This window comes from Centrocercus urophasianus, unplaced genomic scaffold, assembly GCF_019232065.1.
Source record: "Centrocercus urophasianus isolate 14NV4802_14NV808 unplaced genomic scaffold, USGS_Curo_1.0 seq_10, whole genome shotgun sequence".
Classification (NCBI taxonomy): domain Eukaryota; kingdom Metazoa; phylum Chordata; class Aves; order Galliformes; family Phasianidae; genus Centrocercus; species Centrocercus urophasianus.
Window position 1 is genome coordinate 19,234,518 of NW_024884142.1, and position 18,916 is coordinate 19,253,433.

General features: G+C 34.6%; 1 protein-coding gene across 7 annotated transcripts in view; it reads left to right on the top strand.

The window, feature by feature from the left end:
• PHF3 (PHD finger protein 3) overlaps positions 1–18,916 on the top strand; it is a 46,703-nt gene that overhangs the window by 22,590 nt on the left and 5,197 nt on the right. For 6 of the 7 annotated variants that reach the window (XM_042829522.1, XM_042829480.1, XM_042829505.1 and 3 more), the window contains 11 exons: positions 5,665–5,992; positions 6,949–7,126; positions 9,239–9,389; positions 9,520–9,676; positions 10,655–10,771; positions 12,271–12,399; positions 13,118–13,253; positions 13,519–13,717; positions 15,096–15,243; positions 16,656–16,745; positions 17,936–18,131. In XM_042829522.1, coding sequence (XP_042685456.1) covers positions 5,665–5,992; positions 6,949–7,126; positions 9,239–9,389; positions 9,520–9,676; positions 10,655–10,771; positions 12,271–12,399; positions 13,118–13,253; positions 13,519–13,717; positions 15,096–15,243; positions 16,656–16,745; positions 17,936–18,131 — 1,829 coding nt within the window. Of the gene's footprint in view, positions 1–3,378; positions 5,554–5,664; positions 5,993–6,948; positions 7,127–9,238; positions 9,390–9,519; positions 9,677–10,654; positions 10,772–12,270; positions 12,400–13,117; positions 13,254–13,518; positions 13,718–15,095; positions 15,244–16,655; positions 16,746–17,935; positions 18,132–18,916 lie in introns of those variants that run through there. The other variant, XM_042829530.1, reaches the window with a different exon arrangement.

An 18,916-nucleotide genomic window follows, 5' to 3' on the forward strand; every position in this document is an offset into this window, starting at 1 on the left:
AACAAGATTCTTCCTTACTTAGGTCATGCTTTTTTCCTGCATTTCAGTTGTGGAAAATGGAGGAAAAGGTACCGATACTGTAAAAGGCAGTTGTAAAGGTGTAGAATTTGATTAAGAAAAGATAAAATATTCTAATCTCGGGTGTAGAGAGCCACCAAAAAGCTTCTGTAAAACTAATATACAAAATTACTTCAATTTATGTGTAAAGTTTAAAAACAAAGAAATCCATGTGCTGTTGTTGCTGTAGCAAACTTAAATTACAGTGTAAACAAAGTGGCATTGTAATATGTCATTAAAAAATTTAAGGACTCCAGTGTGTTTCATACAACTGTGCCATTTTATTGCTAGTGTTTTTAATACAGATTCTATTAATTTGCTGCAATATTAGTAGAATTTCCATTAATACCAGTACCAGTGGAGAGCCAGGAATCCATGGAGTGGTTTGGGTTGGAAGGAACCTTTAAGATCATCTCGTTCCAACCCCCCTGCTATAGGCAGGGGCACGTCCCTCTAGACCGGGTTGCTCGAAGTCCCATCCAGCCTGGCCTTAAACATGTTCAGGATGAGAGCACCCACAGTCTCTGGACAACCTGTTCCAGTGTCTCACCACCCTCAAAGTAAAGAAGTCCTTTCTAATATCCAGTCTAAATCTACTATCTTTCAGTTTAGAATCATTTTAGTTGTCTAAAATACATAGTTTTATAACATGCTTGTGTATGTGCAGTTTAGAGAACTGATTCTGCAAGATGCAAAACGTAGATAAAACCGCTTACTAAGGGAGCTGCCTTTAATATTGCTTTTAGCAGGTTTGTGGTTAGTGTTAGGAGATGCAGCCAGTTTTTTCATGGTTTGGGGAAGATCAAGGATTTTGGTTTTTCAGTTGCTTGGGCCTGTTTTTTTGTTGTTGTTTTTTTTTTTTTATTTACCTTCTGTTCAGGCAGAATAGAATTGTCAGTGTCATAGATTGCTTCCATTTTAGAAAGGCTTGTGTAACATGAAAAATAGTAAAGAATCAGCCTTTAAATGAGAAAGGAGCTTTTATTGTATAATAGAGTTACTCAAATGATAACTAGGAAATTAGAGTTTTCAGTATCTTTATCCTATGCTGTGCACTCCTTGTAAAGACATCTGATGATAATGTTTCTTTGAAAACCACCAGTACTTGTTTCTAGAAGACTAAAAACCTGAAAAAAATCAGTAATCAAGTGTATTGAACTTGTATGATAAACAAACAAAAACTTGTTCTCTAGTAACAAGGTTGTGCACTTTTTTTTTTTTTTTTTGTAACTTTTTGTTTCTCTGAGTTTTGAATTGAGTCCAAGCTACACTGATGTGAAACACAGGCTTTGCTAAAGTTGCTGTGAATATCTTTCTCAGTCTCTATGGGAATGAAGTGGATTGGTAAAGGTTAAGCTCATCACTCTTCTAATAATGTCTGAAGGGAAAACAATTGTTTCCATGCAATGTCTCAGCTTTAATGTTGGCTGACTTGTAGCACAAAGTTTTAAAATCTAATTTCTCAGTGATTGGATTCTCTAGAAACTTGTTTTTGTTGTATGTATTGAGTTTATGTAAATTAATTTTAAAACCTGACCCTGCATTTTGAAAATGTGGTCCAAACCTGAGGGATTTTTTAATATCACAGATGAATTTAATTTGCCACAAATAACACTAAGGGAAGTCTCCCAGACTTAAAGGTGGTGATGGAATGTTTGCTTCAATTATTGTCTCTTTTCATCTATGATCTGTTCTGATTTTTGAAGGTGCATCTTTTTACACAGTACGGAGACTGCCAAGAATTATTTAAAAGGAATGAAACAATAAAATGTAAAGGTCCCAGTGAACTGTTGCACGTTCCACTGTCACCTGTCAGTTCTTCTTAATTTTTTTTCACGATGAAAAGTTTTTATATTGAAGAAATGTAAAAGCAGTTCTAATTTTCTATTGAATGGGGGTTGATACAATATTTTAAAACGCTTTTTTTTCTCTTTCAGCTTTACATCTTCCACTCCAGCCTTACAACACGGGTAAAACTCCTGCTCTGCAAATTGAAGCAATCTGCGTTCAGAAACTTTGGTGTTTTAAATAGTCCAAGATATCAGAACCTCTTCAGTCACAACTGACAGCTTTGCAAGAGGACATCTTTGATCCTTCAAGCGAGGCTTCAGTGTCCCTTGATGTCCCCTTTTAATTTTTGAGCGTTGCACTGTCGCTTTTGTTATCCAAATACAATTACTGTTATAAATCATAATTGCATTTTCTGTGCAGATGAGTGAAACAGATAAAGATGCAAATACAGCCTTATGATACAAAGGATTTCTTACATTACTTGTATCAAAATCATATGTTCTCTTTCAGCCTTGAAACTGAGACTTTCAGTTGACTAGTGTGAAAACAGTGACATTTTCAGGCAGGCAGCACCACTATTTTTATTACCATTTTGTATAACAAAGTTTAAGCCAGATAATTGTGAACAGTTAAATTTTGTTTATAGCACAAGCTTCATGGACATTTCCAAATTCTCTTTGAGTCTTATTTTCTGAATCTGAAGTTTTATTATGCGTGTTTAAATACAGTGCAATTGAAACCTTATTGTAAAACCTTATTTGGGATAAACCCAAATGGGTGCTACGTCTTCAGTAGTTTCATTAAGATGGCTAAAATGACGTCTCTCCATCTTGGTGTATATTCTTTGTGAATAATTACTTGTTTCTGAGCAGAATTCATTTACAGTTTTTCCTTTTTTTTTTTTTTTTTTTTTTTTTTATTATTTGCATAAAAATGTGGAAACAAAACCAAGAAAGTACAACTTGTAAATATCTTTGAAATTGGGCTATTAGGAATCAGCTTGTTCTTGGAAGCCTGTGCCTCTGCTCTTCTGCTCAGTTGCCTTAAATTACTCCTGTTCAGCAAGGTTAAACTATTTAGAAGCTGAAATCCCTAGTTCAGAGTATGGGATAGGACTTTATTATAAACTGTCCAACTAGGTAAAGCCTTTGTGAAGGGGGAGGGAAAAAAAAAGTCTCACTTCTGTTATTGCTAGACCTGAAAATAAAGATATAAGACTGAATGCTTATTTGGTGCTTTACTGATGTCGCAAACCATCCGTCCCTTTTGCCACTTCCAGTTTGTGAGCAAAGCTACGAATTACACATGCTGTCAGTTTAAAGCTGAAGTTGTGCAGCATTTTGTTTGTTTTAGTCCTGAGTTCATCTGTGCTTTCAAATCAAAATTTTAGTTTTGGTTGCTGCAGTTGCAATGTGTCCTGCTCATTTAACAAATTAGTTTCCAATGCTTGAGTTTACAAACTGAAATTTAAAAAAAAAAAAAAAAAAGTTTTTAATAAAAATTCTAGTAGTATTTGCAGCTTCAAGATTGTGCTTTCTCAGTTTCCTTCAGTTTTTAACCAGAAGGCGTTCATTCATCAGTACAACAAAATACTTGTCTGTTTTGATCTTCTTTCAGCTCTGTAGAAAATGGTTTTGGATTTTTATAAACCAGTTTCTGGTATTCCCAGAGTTTTAGTAATTTTTGCAATGCTGCAGGATGTATCATGTCAAGCATCTTGTAGATCCTTGGAATTGTGAAATAGGAATTGTGACATAGGCATTCATGCAATATTTCATACCATCACATTTGGCTTTACACTCTCATAATGAAGCAGTCATCTTTGTGTCAAATTTCCATCACTTCTCCTTTGTTTTCCTGTAATACTACAGTATTTCTGTGGTAGAGAGGGTCAGAAGCACGTAACAGTAATGTTACCATTCTTATATCTTGCTTTGCTGGAACATGTATGTGAAGAGATGGAGGTACTGGCAAACTTTGAAGGAACCTGTGCCTTCATTAACTGAAACAACTGAATAGACAGGCAGATCTTTTTGTTAGTCGTCACTAACACCAACTAATGTACTTGTAGCTTAGGAAAAAGAGAAAATAGCTTTCTTCACAAACTAGATTATTATAAAGACTTTTTGTTTTTTCAAATCTAGTGAACTGCATATATGTAATATAGACTACTGAAGCTGGAAGTGACCTGTTCCTTGAACAGCTGGAGCTTTAAAGCTTATCATACTCATTTTGCATCAAAAAACTTATTTACTTCAACTGAATTTAATAAATAGGTATTTTGGGTAAGTAAGGACAGAAGATAAAGCTATGACTCTTTTCTGTTCTTGCATTTCAAACTTATGCTGCTAGACTAGGAAGTTTCTCCATCTCTTGTAGTTTGAGTACAGTACTGGCCTCAAACCACCTTGAGTGTTCGTCTGTAGTTCTGGTGAATGAGAATTTCTCTAAGCACATTTTGTAATATATGCTTAGTCTTTCAAAGTAGGTAAGTCAGAGAGTAGCAGCTCCTCATTTTTACAGGAGCTCGTACACATTAGGAGTCTTCCTTAGAAGAGTCTACAGACTTCAGATCAGTCATCTATGGGATTTACAAAGAAATTGTATATAATTTTTCAGTACTTACAAAGTCACACTTTTCATAATGCAATCACTTGCAGTCTTTCTGTATTTTCTGCCAGACATTAAGATACATAATATGTAAAGGAAAAAAAAAAAGATAAAAAGGAAGAAAAAAATCTAGGAAGGTGATGCAAGAGATCTTTTACATCACTTGAAAGCAGATCAGTAGCACTTAACTTAGGTGAATTTTTTTATAAGAAATTATTTTAAAAGCAGTTACTTCTGAGTGAAACAAATCTATTGATGTATAATCTGTTTAACTCTGAAATTCCACTTTACTCCAAAATAGTTCCTGTGAGAAATTATACCTGTCAGTGCAATTAGGGGCCAGTAATATCTACTGAAATTTCAAAGTAGCTTTAGCAAAATCATTGGAAACTAGGGTTTTATCTTAGACCAGATGATCTTCATTGCACTTTGAAATGCAAGCTGTGCGTAAAGTCACATTTGCTGAAAAAAAATGAAACAGTTCAAGTGACTGTGAGATGAAAAGTGTTCTTTAAGCAATTCTCATTTTGATATTATAAGTATGATTCAAGAAGCTACTAGCTTGGAGTAAGACGGTGACAGAAGTGACATACCTAATTTCAAACTTAGTAATAACTGCAAACAGGTCAGATTTAGCTGGAAGCCACATTCCTAACCCCAAGTTCACAAGAAAAGAGAGGGAAAAAAAAAACTTTCTGGAACTAGCTGTGTGCTGTTTATATTTCTGAAAATGCTTAAACATATCTTACTGCAATAGAAGGCTAAGTCATCAGTTGATACATTTCTACTGTGAGTTTGGAGGAAAACGTGTGAGATATGCTTCTGCAGGAAAATGTTTCAGTTTTCTCAAAGTTTGTTCAGTGGTTTTGAGTTTTTGAGAGTCTTCTTTGCTCAATCTGTTTTGGTAGTATTCTGAAAAGATTCTGTTGGTAGGGCTTACAGGTTACATTACATAGCAAGGTTGTGATATTCTCTTGGACTATTGCAAAAAGGCAAATAAAACCACTCAAACTCTCAAATACAGCCATTTCTCAGATCATACCATGTTGTAAGGCTGGAGATGGATGTAAAGCTACAAAAAGAATCGTTTATCAGGTAAGAACAAGTTGCTGAGATGCACAAATCAAAGCAAGTGTGATACATTCTGCTTGCATTGTTGCTTGCTTTTTTTTTAATGTGCTAATCTGTATCTTGCTTTGTTTTCAGGTTTATGGTAGGCTGTGGTAGGTGTGATGACTGGTTTCATGGCGATTGTGTTGGACTGAGTCTTTCTCAAGCACAGCAGATGGGCGAAGAAGATAAAGAATACGTGTGTGTGAAGTGCTGTGCTGAAGAAGATAAAAAGGCAGAGTGTTTGGATCAAAGTTTCCTGGATACTCAAGTGAAAATGGACAGCCATAAAGAAGAAAAAGCAATTGAATATGAAAAACCAGGGACGTCAAAGCAAGGACCTACTTGTAATCTGAACGTAGCAACTGAAAAAGGAAAGCAGACAGAGGACATAGGGAAACATAAAGTCAAAATTTTCAAACGGGTGAGTCTTATTTAATGCTTGAATTCTTTTTTGCTACTGAGGGTAGAGCATTTTCTCCTACCTCCCCTGTTTGGGAATACTGCATTATAAGCATTTTTGAATCTAGTATACACTGTAGATTTTCTCATGTTACATAACTTGCATAATCTAATGCTGTAGCCTCCAATCAAAGCATAGCCAGATGGTTTTGAACATTCTGTTCATCTTTTTTTTGAAGAAGTTAGTGAATTTTGCCTTCAAAACTCTAGTCACTTTTCTTAGGCATCTGTCCATTTGCTATCTTATGAAAAGCATACATCCTTTAAGTGTTATGGAACTAAGTGAAAACAGCATTTTAGTTTTGACAATCTTACTTTAGGTTTGATTTAGAAGAAAATGCTTGATGTCTTAATTAGTATCTTTCTGCTTTCTTTTACTTATCAAGAGCAGTGAGGTGACTTGCTTTTTATTAAATTTACTCAGTCTTTTGACATATTGTATCATGTTTAGCATAACTTAATCATCATTGATCATTTTTTATTTTATTGCATTGCTGTGATTCTGACATGTAAGCTCTTCTCTTTAACTTTGATCAGATTTTTTTTTTTTTTATTTGTTTTGTTTTACATGTAAGCTACAATCATATGTGGCTTCCTGTGAATGTGTGACTAAAGCTGGTTATGGGATGTTCTGGTCTCCCTGGCAGCTAAACACAGTGTTTTTCAACATAGAGCTTAACTGCAAATTGCCTGTGGTGTGCCTTGGGCCAGTTCAATTTTCAAAGAAATTGTCAGTCAGTTGGTAGCAATTCAAGAAATTATTCAGTAACTTCCAAGACGGCATTACATGGTGGTGCATGTACTTCTGGGGGGTTTACTATATTTGTATACTTAAAAAATTGAGAAAAATGCATGGCAATTATTCTGTGATTCATCACAGCATTCAGTAGAATGTTATCATGTAAATGTTTGTTTCAGGAGTCTGGTGATGGGAAGAACTTAACAGAATCCAGAGACTCAGATACTAAAAAAGGCCAACATGTTCCTGCTCGTAAAGCATCGCAAACTGCTGTAATTCCTCGGCGGTCCTCTGAAGAAAAAGGAGAAAAAAATAGTAAAGAGTCACTTAATGTAGTTGAAAAGTCCACAAAATCAGGTAATGACTAGGAAAAGTACTTCATGCTGTAACTGACGTGTACAGTGAAGGACAGTGATACTATGTAGTATCAATTTTTAAATGTTTTATTCCTGCAAATGATTTTCATTTGAAATTTTATTTGAAAGATGAAAGGTACATATCTTCCCTCAGAATAAACCTACCTGCATCCCCTATCTCCCTTCCTGGAAACAGTACTCTTTTAAGCTCATGCTAAGATGGAATTCCTGTGATCTGGTATTGAAATCTTAGCAGCAGTGCTAATGAGATTTTTCATGAGAACTGTCTTTAAATCCTTAACTCAAACTTTGAATTCATGTCTAAAAAAAAATATGCTTTTCTGGTCGTTTGTCAATTCTGACATTCCAGAAACTTTTTTTCTGGAAGAAAATAATTGAATGTATCAGGATGAAATGTAAATCTAAATGTAAGTATTTGATACTGAATGGTGTCCTTTAGACTTCAGATACTGTACTATTCAAGTTCTGAGTCGCAGAATAGCTAAGAACCTTTCCAACTACGTATTGCATGGGTGAAATGAGTCTTCGGCATCTGTGGAATCATTGAATTGTTCTAAAATGTATTCATTGAATTAAGAGGTGACAAAAGGGTATCTCACTGATGAGTTCAGAGTAAGAATTAACCTGAAGATCACTTTTAAACTGGATGGCTTGGCAATCTCCTTTAGGGCAATTAGCATAAAAATGGATAAGCAGTGAGTTTGTCTTAATCTTAACTGCTTTTTAGGATGCTTATAGTGGCATTGTTTATTGCTACTCTTGCCTATCATTTCCCTCTTATGGGACTGTAGTTTCAGATGGTTGAAATTTGTCTGAAATATTGCTTGCATGTGGAAACTTTCTATTTCCCCTGACACTCTCAGGCTTCATTTTATTTTGAAAAACGTTTCAACTTAGCTCTTCATCCAATTCTGAAGAGGAGATGAGCAAATAAAAGCATTATTAAAGCTGCTTTACTTAATAAGTCTAGCATATCAGATCACAGTGTAAAAGTATGACAACGGTTTCCAGTCTTTGCTGCCTTTCTAGTGAGGAAAGAGAATTCATAATCTTGGTAGGGCTGATTGTCACATTAATTACAGAGCTGATGTTCCAAATACGTATTCTGCCCCATGGAAAATAAAATCTGTCCTTTTCTAGTTACTTGAAAAAGTAGTATGCTTCTGGTATTCAAGTGTTTTAAATTGCACACAATAGTTGAAGGAAATAATGAAGAAATGTTCTTTTTACCATCAGTCATAAAGCTAGGTCTTTATTAGTCTTAGATGTTTCTTTTTTTTTTTTTCCAGAGTAAAAATAAATAAATAAATAAATAAGTTAATGTTTTTTCTCTTTAATTTCGTATAAAGAAGATAACTACTGTATATTAGGGATATATGCATAAGCTGAGACATGAGTAGTCAGTTGAAACTTTGCAAATTAAAATTTGAAGTAATTGCTGAAATGATTGTAGTTTGGATATAAATGTATATTGTTTATATATATTTTTAATCATACACAATATATGATTGTTATTATTTATGATAAAACAGTATAGTGGCCATGTTTGAGACTGTCTTTTACCTGAACTGGCAGCTGAGATTCTCATGATTGGAATAGTCTTGATGGCTAATAGATTCAGGAATGCTAAGTTTAATGAAAAATTCCATTTTAAAGTAACATTGAGTATGCTTGTGGTAAGTGCTTCCCAGTATGCTTTTTTTTCTCAATGTAGCAATGGAAAAATTAGTTTTAATTAAAATTAGTCTTAGTAGAATATCCCAAGTTGATGGGGACCTGCAGTGGTCATCAAATACAGCTCCTGGCTCCAAGTAGGACTACACAAAATTCAAACCCAGTGTCTGAGAGCATTGTCCAAATGCTCCTTGAGCTCCAGCAGCTCGGGGCTGTGCCGACTATTCCATGCCCACCACCTTCTGATTAAGAACCACAGCCCAGGGTGCGGTTGGCCTTTGGGCTCCCGTGGCACAATACTAGCTGAGGTGCAACTTGCTGTTGACCAGAATCCCCCGATCCCGAAAGAAAAGAGACAAAGAAAATGTTTATTGTAGTGGCCGTGCAGCTTATGGTTTTTAACTCTGTGTTTTCGTAGGTGTTCACGAGAAACAAGAAATTAAGAAAAAGAAAAATGAGAAAGGACCAATCAGTACAGCACATTTACCAACCGTGCCAGCTTCCAAACCTTCTGCTGATCAGATAAGGCATAGCGTTAAGCAATCTCTCAAGGAAATTCTGATGAAAAGGTATGAAAATATAATGAAATGCATTTATTAATTTGTGTTTGCAAGTATTTTCTTTCAGAAGAAAACAGAGGGGAAATAATATTTGGAAGTAATTGCTAATTATTGTATTTGCTCTTCTATTCTCTCGCAGGTTGACAGACTCCAGTTTAAAGATTCCTGAGGAGAGAGCAGCAAAAGTTGCCACAAGGATTGAAAGAGAACTGTTTTCTTTTTTTCGAGATACTGACTCAAAATATAAGAACAAATATAGAAGTTTAATGTTCAATCTAAAAGATCCTAAAAATAATGTATGTATTACTTGTCTGTAATGATTTGTTGAAATCCCTTATTTTCTGTGTACTAAAGGAACAGTCTTCTATGAAAATATGTTATTAAACCTCTCACAATTAATCTTGTTCATTATTTTTCCTCTGTTTCCTTGTCTCTTTGATGTTTTGTCCTCTTGTTGCATACCCAATCTTCTCTGTTTCTTTGTGTTTTTTTTTTCCCTACAATTAATTCTACAAATCTTTGCTCTCAGTGTACTTAATAGTCAGATTTCAGATTGTAGTGAATGTAGCTTGCCTTGTCAAAGTTGTCCTTACCACTGATGTGTATTTTTTCTCCTAATTTTCTTTTTTTTTTGTTTCTGTCATGTAGCTTGTTTCACTGGAGTTCTGGCTTTCTGTAAGCCCATTATTTAATACAGCCTTTTTAGCTTGTCTTTTTTACTTTTTTGTCAGTTATTCTGATCATTTGTATTCTGTTCTGATCAAGTTTCTTTTTTCAGTCTCTCGTTCTTTAGTAATAATGGACTGTAAATTGTAAATTCTCTAACTGGCTTGCTTTGTTTGCTCATGCTGCCAAGTAATGTAAGTCCTCCCTCCTACCTGTACGCCCCTTCAATTTCACTTAAGTCAATCAGGCAGCACAGATATCCTCTTTATTATTAGCTTCTTTCTGTTGTGTCGTACAGAGAATTTACAGCTTTACAGAAAAGTCTGTTACTGCTGCAGTGGGGATAAACTTACTTTCTATTTTTGCAACAACAGTTAATCATACAGCTGATCATTAAGGGTGTATGTAGATGTAGACTGAACAGGGGACTCTGGAGATGAGATTTTTATCTTAAAAAAAAAAAAAAAGTGTAATAGTGTTTCTGATTCAGAGAATATTTTAAAACAATACTCATGTTTAGAGAGAGTATATTGAATTTGTTCTTCTACTTTGTTTTCTGTTAGGAGCTGTTTTTGTCTCCACAGCAATAGTTTTCTTTTTTCTTCTAGATATTGTTCAAAAAAGTACTGAAAGGAGAGGTTACTCCAGATCATCTAATAAAAATGAGCCCAGAAGAACTGGCCTCCAAAGAACTGGCTGCTTGGAGACAAAGAGAAAACAGACACGTGAGATTTGTCAACTTAATGTTGTTTAGTTGGCTGCCTAAGTGTATTTATCTTCTGTTTCCAGGTTAAGTGTATTTAGAAAGAACAGAATGCATGTCACATAAGTCAACTCCAACTGGTCAGGAAGACCTCCATAATTTATTGAGTATTCAAAACTGAAAGGAGATGTTAGTACAGAAGTGAAAGAACTCTAGTAAATTCCTGAAAGGGGGCAACGATGCAGCTTTGTTTCTACTCTTTTTTTTTTTTTTTTTTTTTTTTTTTTTTTTGTATGTCTCAAAAGGAAAGGCTTTTGTGTCTTTCCAGCAAGATTTTAAAGCTCTTGTTGGAGCTTTGTAGAACAGTTCTAACCAGGGTGAGAGATCTCTTAGAACTAGCCAGACATAACCAGTGTTGTTTATAACTCACATGTCGATGAAACATTGCATCTCACCCATCAAGAAGTCTGGAGCTGAAGATGTTATCTGCCAATCTGAAAACCATCTAGAGAAATAATTAATAATACACAGTATAGGAAGTTTATTAGGTTACTTTAAGCATTACTTTCCTTGAAATAGAAAGTCATGCTATATTTATAACTGTGTTGATAGTTTAAAAGGAGAAGCAGGAATAGTAAGAGCTGTGTTACTACTTTTATACTTTTTCTTGAATAGTACCCAATAACTGACAATAGTTAACAATGACAATTAAGCATAGCTATTTAAAAATGGCTGTATTAGAGCATCAAGATGTCTAATTTACAAAATCTGGATTTGTATTGGAGAGAATCTTTAATATTTATGTGCCAATATATAGGACTGAAAGGCAAAAAATTTGGATAGGGTTGATTGGGATATATGTTTTATGATTGGGTTTTATGGCACTAGAAATTGTTGGTTATGTTGGATGATTTCCAATGAAAATAAATAAATGAGTAGATACCATGACATATAGTAGATTTGGTAACAGCGCATACAAACTGTTTCTGGATTCAGAAGTAGAGATGTGCTTTAAGAAGCAATTTTAGAACTAATGGTGTTTTCCTTTTTTCAATGGAGACAAGTAGCAGTCCTGATGAGAATTAGCATATGCATTACTGGAAGAATATATTTAATGTTTTTTCTTGGGGAAGAATATTATTAGATTTATGTACTCAAGATCAAGCTCTTGAAAAATTACATAAATCTAGGTGTAGTTATGTCCTACACTATCCCCTATATATTTCCTATTATTATAGAAAAAAGTTAATAAATTTTTCTTTAGGAAAATGTGGATTACTTGTACTTAAATTCAGTGTTCAAGGTCTACTTTACAGTTTCCTTATTCTTGTATTTTAAGTGAAGTTAGATGAGGTTCTTGTGTTTTTCCTTGAAGAAACTGCTTAACACTTGTAAAATAAGAATATACTCTTTTATTCATGGAGAGGTCCTTGATTACAGTCCTTATTTTATGTATTACATATGCTGAGTTCCAAATTTTATTATGTGGAAACAAATAAATAGTATAACTTGTTTTTACAGACAATTGAAATGATTGAGAAAGAACAGAGGGAAGTTGAAAGAAGACCTATCACAAAAATTACTCACAAAGGCGAAATTGAAATTGAAAGCGAGACACCAATGAAAGAACAAGAAGTTATGGAAATTCAGGTAGGAAAGAGAAACAGCACATTTGGTTCATAGATAACGTGGTTGTAAGTCTGATTACTTGTTAGTTCTCTTTTAATTCTTCTTTCATCTTGCCTTTGACTTAGAGGCCTGGTGGGTTTTTTTGTTGTTGTTGTTTGTTTGTTTGTTTGTTTCAGATTAATTAATGAATACAGCAGAAAATACTCTAAATCTTATGTAAAATACATTTGGGAATACCTATTCACTATTTTAATGAATTTTTATAGGTTTTGTCATAGCCTTTCAAGTTACAGAGGCTTTATAGCCTCAAAGCCGTAGACTCAAAGGGAAAATTTTATTATAGAATCATAGAATGGCCTGGGTTGAAAAGGATCACAATGATCATGTGGTTTCAGCCACCCTGCTATGTGCAGGATCGCCAACCACCAGACCAGGCTGCCCAGAGCCACATCCAGCCTGGCCTTGAATGCCTCCAGGGATGGGGCATCCACAGCCTTCTTGGGCAACCTGTTCCAGTGCGTCACCACCCTCTGTGTGAAAAACTTCCTCCTAATAGCTAACCTAAACCTCCCTTGTCTCAGTTTAAAATCATTCCCCCTTGTCCTATCACTGTGCACCCTTGTAAACAGCCATTATGTCTGAAAGGAAGAAAGTACTATAAATAAATAGAAGCAGTACAAATAGTGACATTAGGAATATTAACAGAAGAAAAAACCTGAGATGTTTTGACTTTCCTTAGGAACCTAATACAATGAAGTTGCATGAGAAGTCAGAGGAAGCTGAGAAAGATAAAGAAGGAAACGAATCTGCATCTCCAGACACCACAAGTCAACACAAAAATCATCTCTTTGATCTTAACTGCAAAATCTGCATAGGTGACAAGAACATATTTTTATTCTCAGTTTGCAGACAAAGATGTGGCAGCAGAGTTTTACAGTTTTAAAATGATAGTCGCCTTCTATTTATAAAATGTAGACAGATAAATCTTTTTAATGATTGCATGTATTATTGTTGATACCTAATGTATTTATCCTATCGCACTACAATGGCAGTAACATCTTCCATGTTTTCTAGGGAAGTTCTCTTTTTTTCCAATTACAAAACAAAACATATTCAAAACATTGTAATTCGTCTCTGCAGGTCGAATGGCACCACCTACTGATGATGATCTTTCTGCAAAAAAAGTGAAAGTGTCTGTTGGAGTTGCACGGAAGCAGTCAGACAATGAAGCAGAGAGCATTGCAGATGCGCTTTCTTCTACATCCTGTATTTTAGCTTCAGAATTACTGGAAGATGATAAGCAAGACTCATCAAAATCGTCATTCCCGCCTCTTCCAAAGTAATATAAACTTAAGAAACAGTATTTTTAAGTGAAACACGTTATTTCTCTTGTTAAATTATTATGATTAATTTTATTTGTTTTTATAGCATTTCGTAATTTCATATAATGGAGGTTGTACACCTCTTCTTAGGAATGGGGCTAATTGCTTGCTGCTGTGCATTTGTATAAATAATGCTACATGTGTAGTGACTACAAACCTCTGATTCTCATAGTTCCTTTCAAGGAAGATAGATTACTTTATTGAAGGTGGATATGTGCTTGTATGGATATATATAATGTTGATCTAGTTGATCTAGTATGGATGTTGCTGTCAACTCTCTTCATTTTCTTCCTTTCAACCTTTACTCTCTTCTAAATTGCAATTATGAGGATAATTTTTCTGGTCTTGGAGACAGGTTTCTGGAAGAACACTGACTCATTTGTTTAGAATTGACCATAGTCCAGGAATGCAACCTTTATCAGGACATGATCCTTCACCAAGGACAGAGGACTTTGGTTTTAGAATGGTTTGCTGAAGATTCAAAGAAATAATTTTTAGTGTAGAACAGCATGAAACAGCTTACTGTGTTACTACACAGCACAGCTTTTGTTACTAGTGAGTGACTGATAAACAGTGCTAATATCATGCCTAAAATATATATTTTTTAATGGGTTCAGAAGTGTTAAAATGTAGCTGTATTATTTTCTGTGAAGAAGCTCCCAGGCTGAGAAACGATTTTCTATGAAATTATTGAAGTCTTTCAGTTTATTTTTTGCAGTTGCTGTGCTATAGTTGCTGTTTTGTTGTTGTTGTTGTTGTTTTGTTTTGTTTTTTCAAGTGTGAGGCGGTAAAGTTGCTTTGTATAGGTAATGATGTTGGAATTGAGAAGAGGTGCTGACTGAGCCAGTGGAAGTGATGCCTGGATGAGAGCAGCTAGCTGGCCAGGCAGTGTATCTGTAACTGGTGGTCAGTGTTGCAACAAGAAGTAGGAGCTAGGAAAGCAGGGCGAAGTCAGGCCAGCAGTTCACATGCTGTCTTCTCCTTCCCTACATGTTGCAGGGGGAAGATAGATCTCAATGGGTCTAGCAGCACTGTACATGTCTCTCTGTCTCCTTTGGTACCATTTTTTAGTTCTTGGAAAAAATAATTTCTGCAGGCTTCAAAAATACAGTACTGAGCTAATATGCTGTTTATTTAATGGCTCTTCATGTGAGAAATATCTTCTTCTACCCTGGAAGATGAGGAACAGTAGGCTTGTCTGCTTGTGTGTTTTCTTATACTCTCAAGTATTCTTAACTGAAAAATAAAATTCTTAATGATCTTATTTTATGAAGAAAGGTGATGATTTACATGTCATGCTCTAAACAAAGTGGTTTTGTCTTTTATTTTTTTAAGATCGGAAACACCTGGTACTGTAGAATGTGAAAGTCTGTTTCTGGCACGCCTGAATTTCATCTGGAAGGGTTTCATCAACATGCCTTCCGTGGCAAAGTTCGTTATCAAGGCTTATCCAGTTTCTGGCTCCTTTGAGTATTTAACAGAGGTACTTACATATATTGCAAAGAGTGGACAATTCTTTTGTGAACTTTAGTGACTTATTTACCATATAGGCTAATGGTAGTATAATGATAAAAGACAATGAAATGTGATTATACTGAACACAGTGCTTGCAGGAGGAAAGAAGGTAGGCAGAGTTTATCTGTGTAAGTAAATATTTTTCAGTTTGCCCTAAGTGAACCCATGGTTCAGCAGGATTCAAGTTCTCCAATGTATTTTAAGGTGTTTTTCTCTCATCTTTCTTGAGAATGAATAGCAGTTTCTATTGAGATAATTTTGCAAACATTCAACTGTTTCTAGTTTGCTATAAAACATCTTCTGTGTTAGGAAACTTAGGACAAAATTTATTACAGAAATAATCATCTCAGTGGCATCCATTTTCTGAATTACAGGTGAGGAAATGAAATCTTCCCTTTGAATTGAAAGCATTAAACAAGTCAGCATCAATTTTTGTAAGAAAGTGTCTACTGGAGATTTCTGTTAACATTATGAGCAGTCTTTTTTTCTAGAATAGAAATGTTTGTAACAAGATTTGGATTTTTTTTTTCTAATCTGGTGCAATTACAGCCCTTGTAAGGCTAAATTAACCTTAAAAATGTTTACTTAGTATTCTGTTCAGGCTCTGAGAGGCAGGAAAAGGATGCAACTACTTGTAACAGTTGTCACTGCAGCATAAAGTAAAGATCAAAGAGCATGTAAGGCTCAGTATTACTTCTCACCAAGTGACGCAGGATGTGTCAGCCTTCTAATTAAATAGTGTTAGGTCTTCTATTAATGTGCTTATCTTAATTTTACTGTAAATCCTCAGTCAATTGCAGATCACATATTACCTCTTGGTGTTAAAGGATTGTTTTAAAAATAGAGTGTACTTAGTATAATTCTTCTGCTTTGTTTCAAAACAACTCATTTTCCTAAGTTCTGCAGTTATTCTGGAAGTCTGTTTATGCCATTAACAAAACTGAGTTCAGTTAGTATCTAAGAACAATTTTTCTTCTATGTACATAAGTGTGTAGGCTATATATTTTCTCATTATTTAAATTTTAAAAGCTTATTATATTTCCCTTTAGGTGTGCAACTCTCATAACAGCTTAATCATTAATGAAACTTGAGTATTTCTGGAGTGGAGTTCAATTTTGTTACTGTGGTGAACTGTTTTGGAGGAAGGTGTATATGAACAGCTTTGAGTGATAACTAATTTAGTACTAATTGATTTTGCTCTGAAAATCCTAATAGAAATATCCAAAATCTGAATTTAATTAATTTTCTAAATTATTTTTTCTACTGTTGTAACTTCTACTGACTTTTAAAATTAGTAGTTAAGAACTTTAATAATTAAGAATGTTTTGAATATATAAAATAGATATGTTTGATTCAGATTTTTGATTTCCTTTTTCATAGGATTTACCTGATAGTATTCAGGTAGGTGGCAGGATATCCCCTCACACTGTCTGGGAGTATGTAGAAAAAATCAAAGCCTCAGGGACCAAGGTAAGAAATTCTACATAGTGCTTGCTGTTTAGCATACATTCTGTTTACTCTGTGTATCTTATTTTCCTGGAACATCTGCAAGATATGTCACAATTCAAGGATAAAACTGATAGTTATGTTAAATGGGATGGCTGGCAGCTTGTGGAATTTTTTATCTAACCTTAATCTCTCATGTATTGTTTGAGAGCACATGTATTTGTTGGAGAGAAATGCATATTTGAAGACAGCTTGACATGTCAGAAGTACTACTTTCTAGTTTCTGTATTGTTAGAGTATGTAAATCCACCTTGGTGGCCCAAGGTAGACTTGTACTGCAGTGTGCAAATTATCGTTGTGTTGAGGAGCCCCAAACTAGACACTGCTTTCTCAAAAGCACTGAATAGAAGGGGATGATTGTTTCCATTGATCTGCTGTGGTTCTGACACCAAAGATGCAGTTGGCCTTCTTTAAAGCCCAGTTGCATTACTGTATTACTTATATTCAATGTAAGCCCACCAGGACCTGCACATCCTTTTATGCCAAGTTAGCCAGTAAGCCTTGTAGACTGTCCTGATTACTGGAGATATTTCATACAGAGGTGCAGGATTTCTTCACTTACTTCAGCTCACCTTCATGAGGTTCTGGTCAGCCCCTTGGAATAGCAACTTGCTCTTCAGCATATCAACCCATGTACTAACTGGTGTCATCTCAGTTTTGCAGTCTTCTGTGTTCCAACTCATAAATTGATCAAACCATTTAACAGAATCAGCTCCAGCATCAACTGCTGAACTGGGCTTTGGGTGTTATTCTGGGATTTGGATACTCATTTTCCTTTAGTATTAGATATTATTTTAGACATAGTAGACTATACAAGGTAAATCTTCCTAGTAATGTTATGGGTAGGGAGGGGAATAATCTAGGGAAGCATACCAGCTTCCAAGTAAACTTCTTATTTAGTAGGCTGATAAAAGGATGACTTTTTGTCATGAGTTGTAAAGCACTTTTTTTTAAACTACTGAACATTTTTTATTTATCTTTTCCATTTTCCTTAATTACTTTTGACACTGTTTCTGCTCCTTGTTTTCTCTGCATTTTTGGGGAGGCTCTTTCTCATCTTTGAACTATGCTTTTAAATAAAGAACAGTAACTAAAACAGTTGAAATTTCATGAGAAATGTATGTATGATCTTTTATTTCTCTTTTTGTTAACAGGAAATCTGCGTAGTTCGCTTTACCCCTGTAACTGAAGAGGATCAGATATCCTATGCTTTATTATTTGCCTATTTCAGCAGTAGAAAACGTTATGGTGTAGCTGCCAATAACATGAAGCAAGTCAAAGATTTGTATCTCATCCCATTAGGTTCCTCAGATAAAGTCCCACATCATCTCGTGCCTTTTGATGGGCCTGGTAAGTACAGCATGGAACTTTATTATCATAGCACTTCATGTAGAAGCTTATAACAGTAGAGGGAATTAAATTTTAAAAGGCAATTAATGATGTTATAGAAAATAAGTCATTCTGTTCAAACAAGTCACGATTTTTCCGTAGTGTTTTATTAACTTCCTTGAGAAGACATTAATTTTCAATTGTAAGATCATTCTGATTTTTTTAAGTGTCATTGGAAATATTACTTTGAACATAGGTTTTTTGTGTTTACAATCTCAGAAAATTCACTGGTGCAAGTCACCTATAGTAGTAATCCTACTGAGTTCCAAATTGATACTGTAACTTAAAAACAGTATTTTTCTGGTTTTTTTTTTATTTGAAATCTATTAACTTTTTTTAAACTTGAGCATCCCAAGCTTTTTAAAGGAGGAAAAAAGCCAAGAAGGATGGACATTGGAGGTTCTGAAAAAAGAGTAAGAAATAAAAAGCTCCAGAAATGACTGGAGCTGCTGCTTAAGCCTGATTTTTTGTGTCAATTTATTTTAATTATATATAAAAAAAAAAAAAAAGATGGATGATTTTATTTTACATAGGATGAAACTAATACAGGATTAGCTACAAATCCTAATTCTCTTTGTGAGAACCTAGTTTAGACAAAACAAAATGCATAGTGAAGAGAGAGATAGTAGTATATCTTGAAACACAGTACCTTTCTGGAACGATGAAAGCATTTGGAAAGTCACTCATGGGTAAATCTTTGAAGAAATCTGTCTAACACAGATTGATTTTGGGACTTGTAGGTGTTA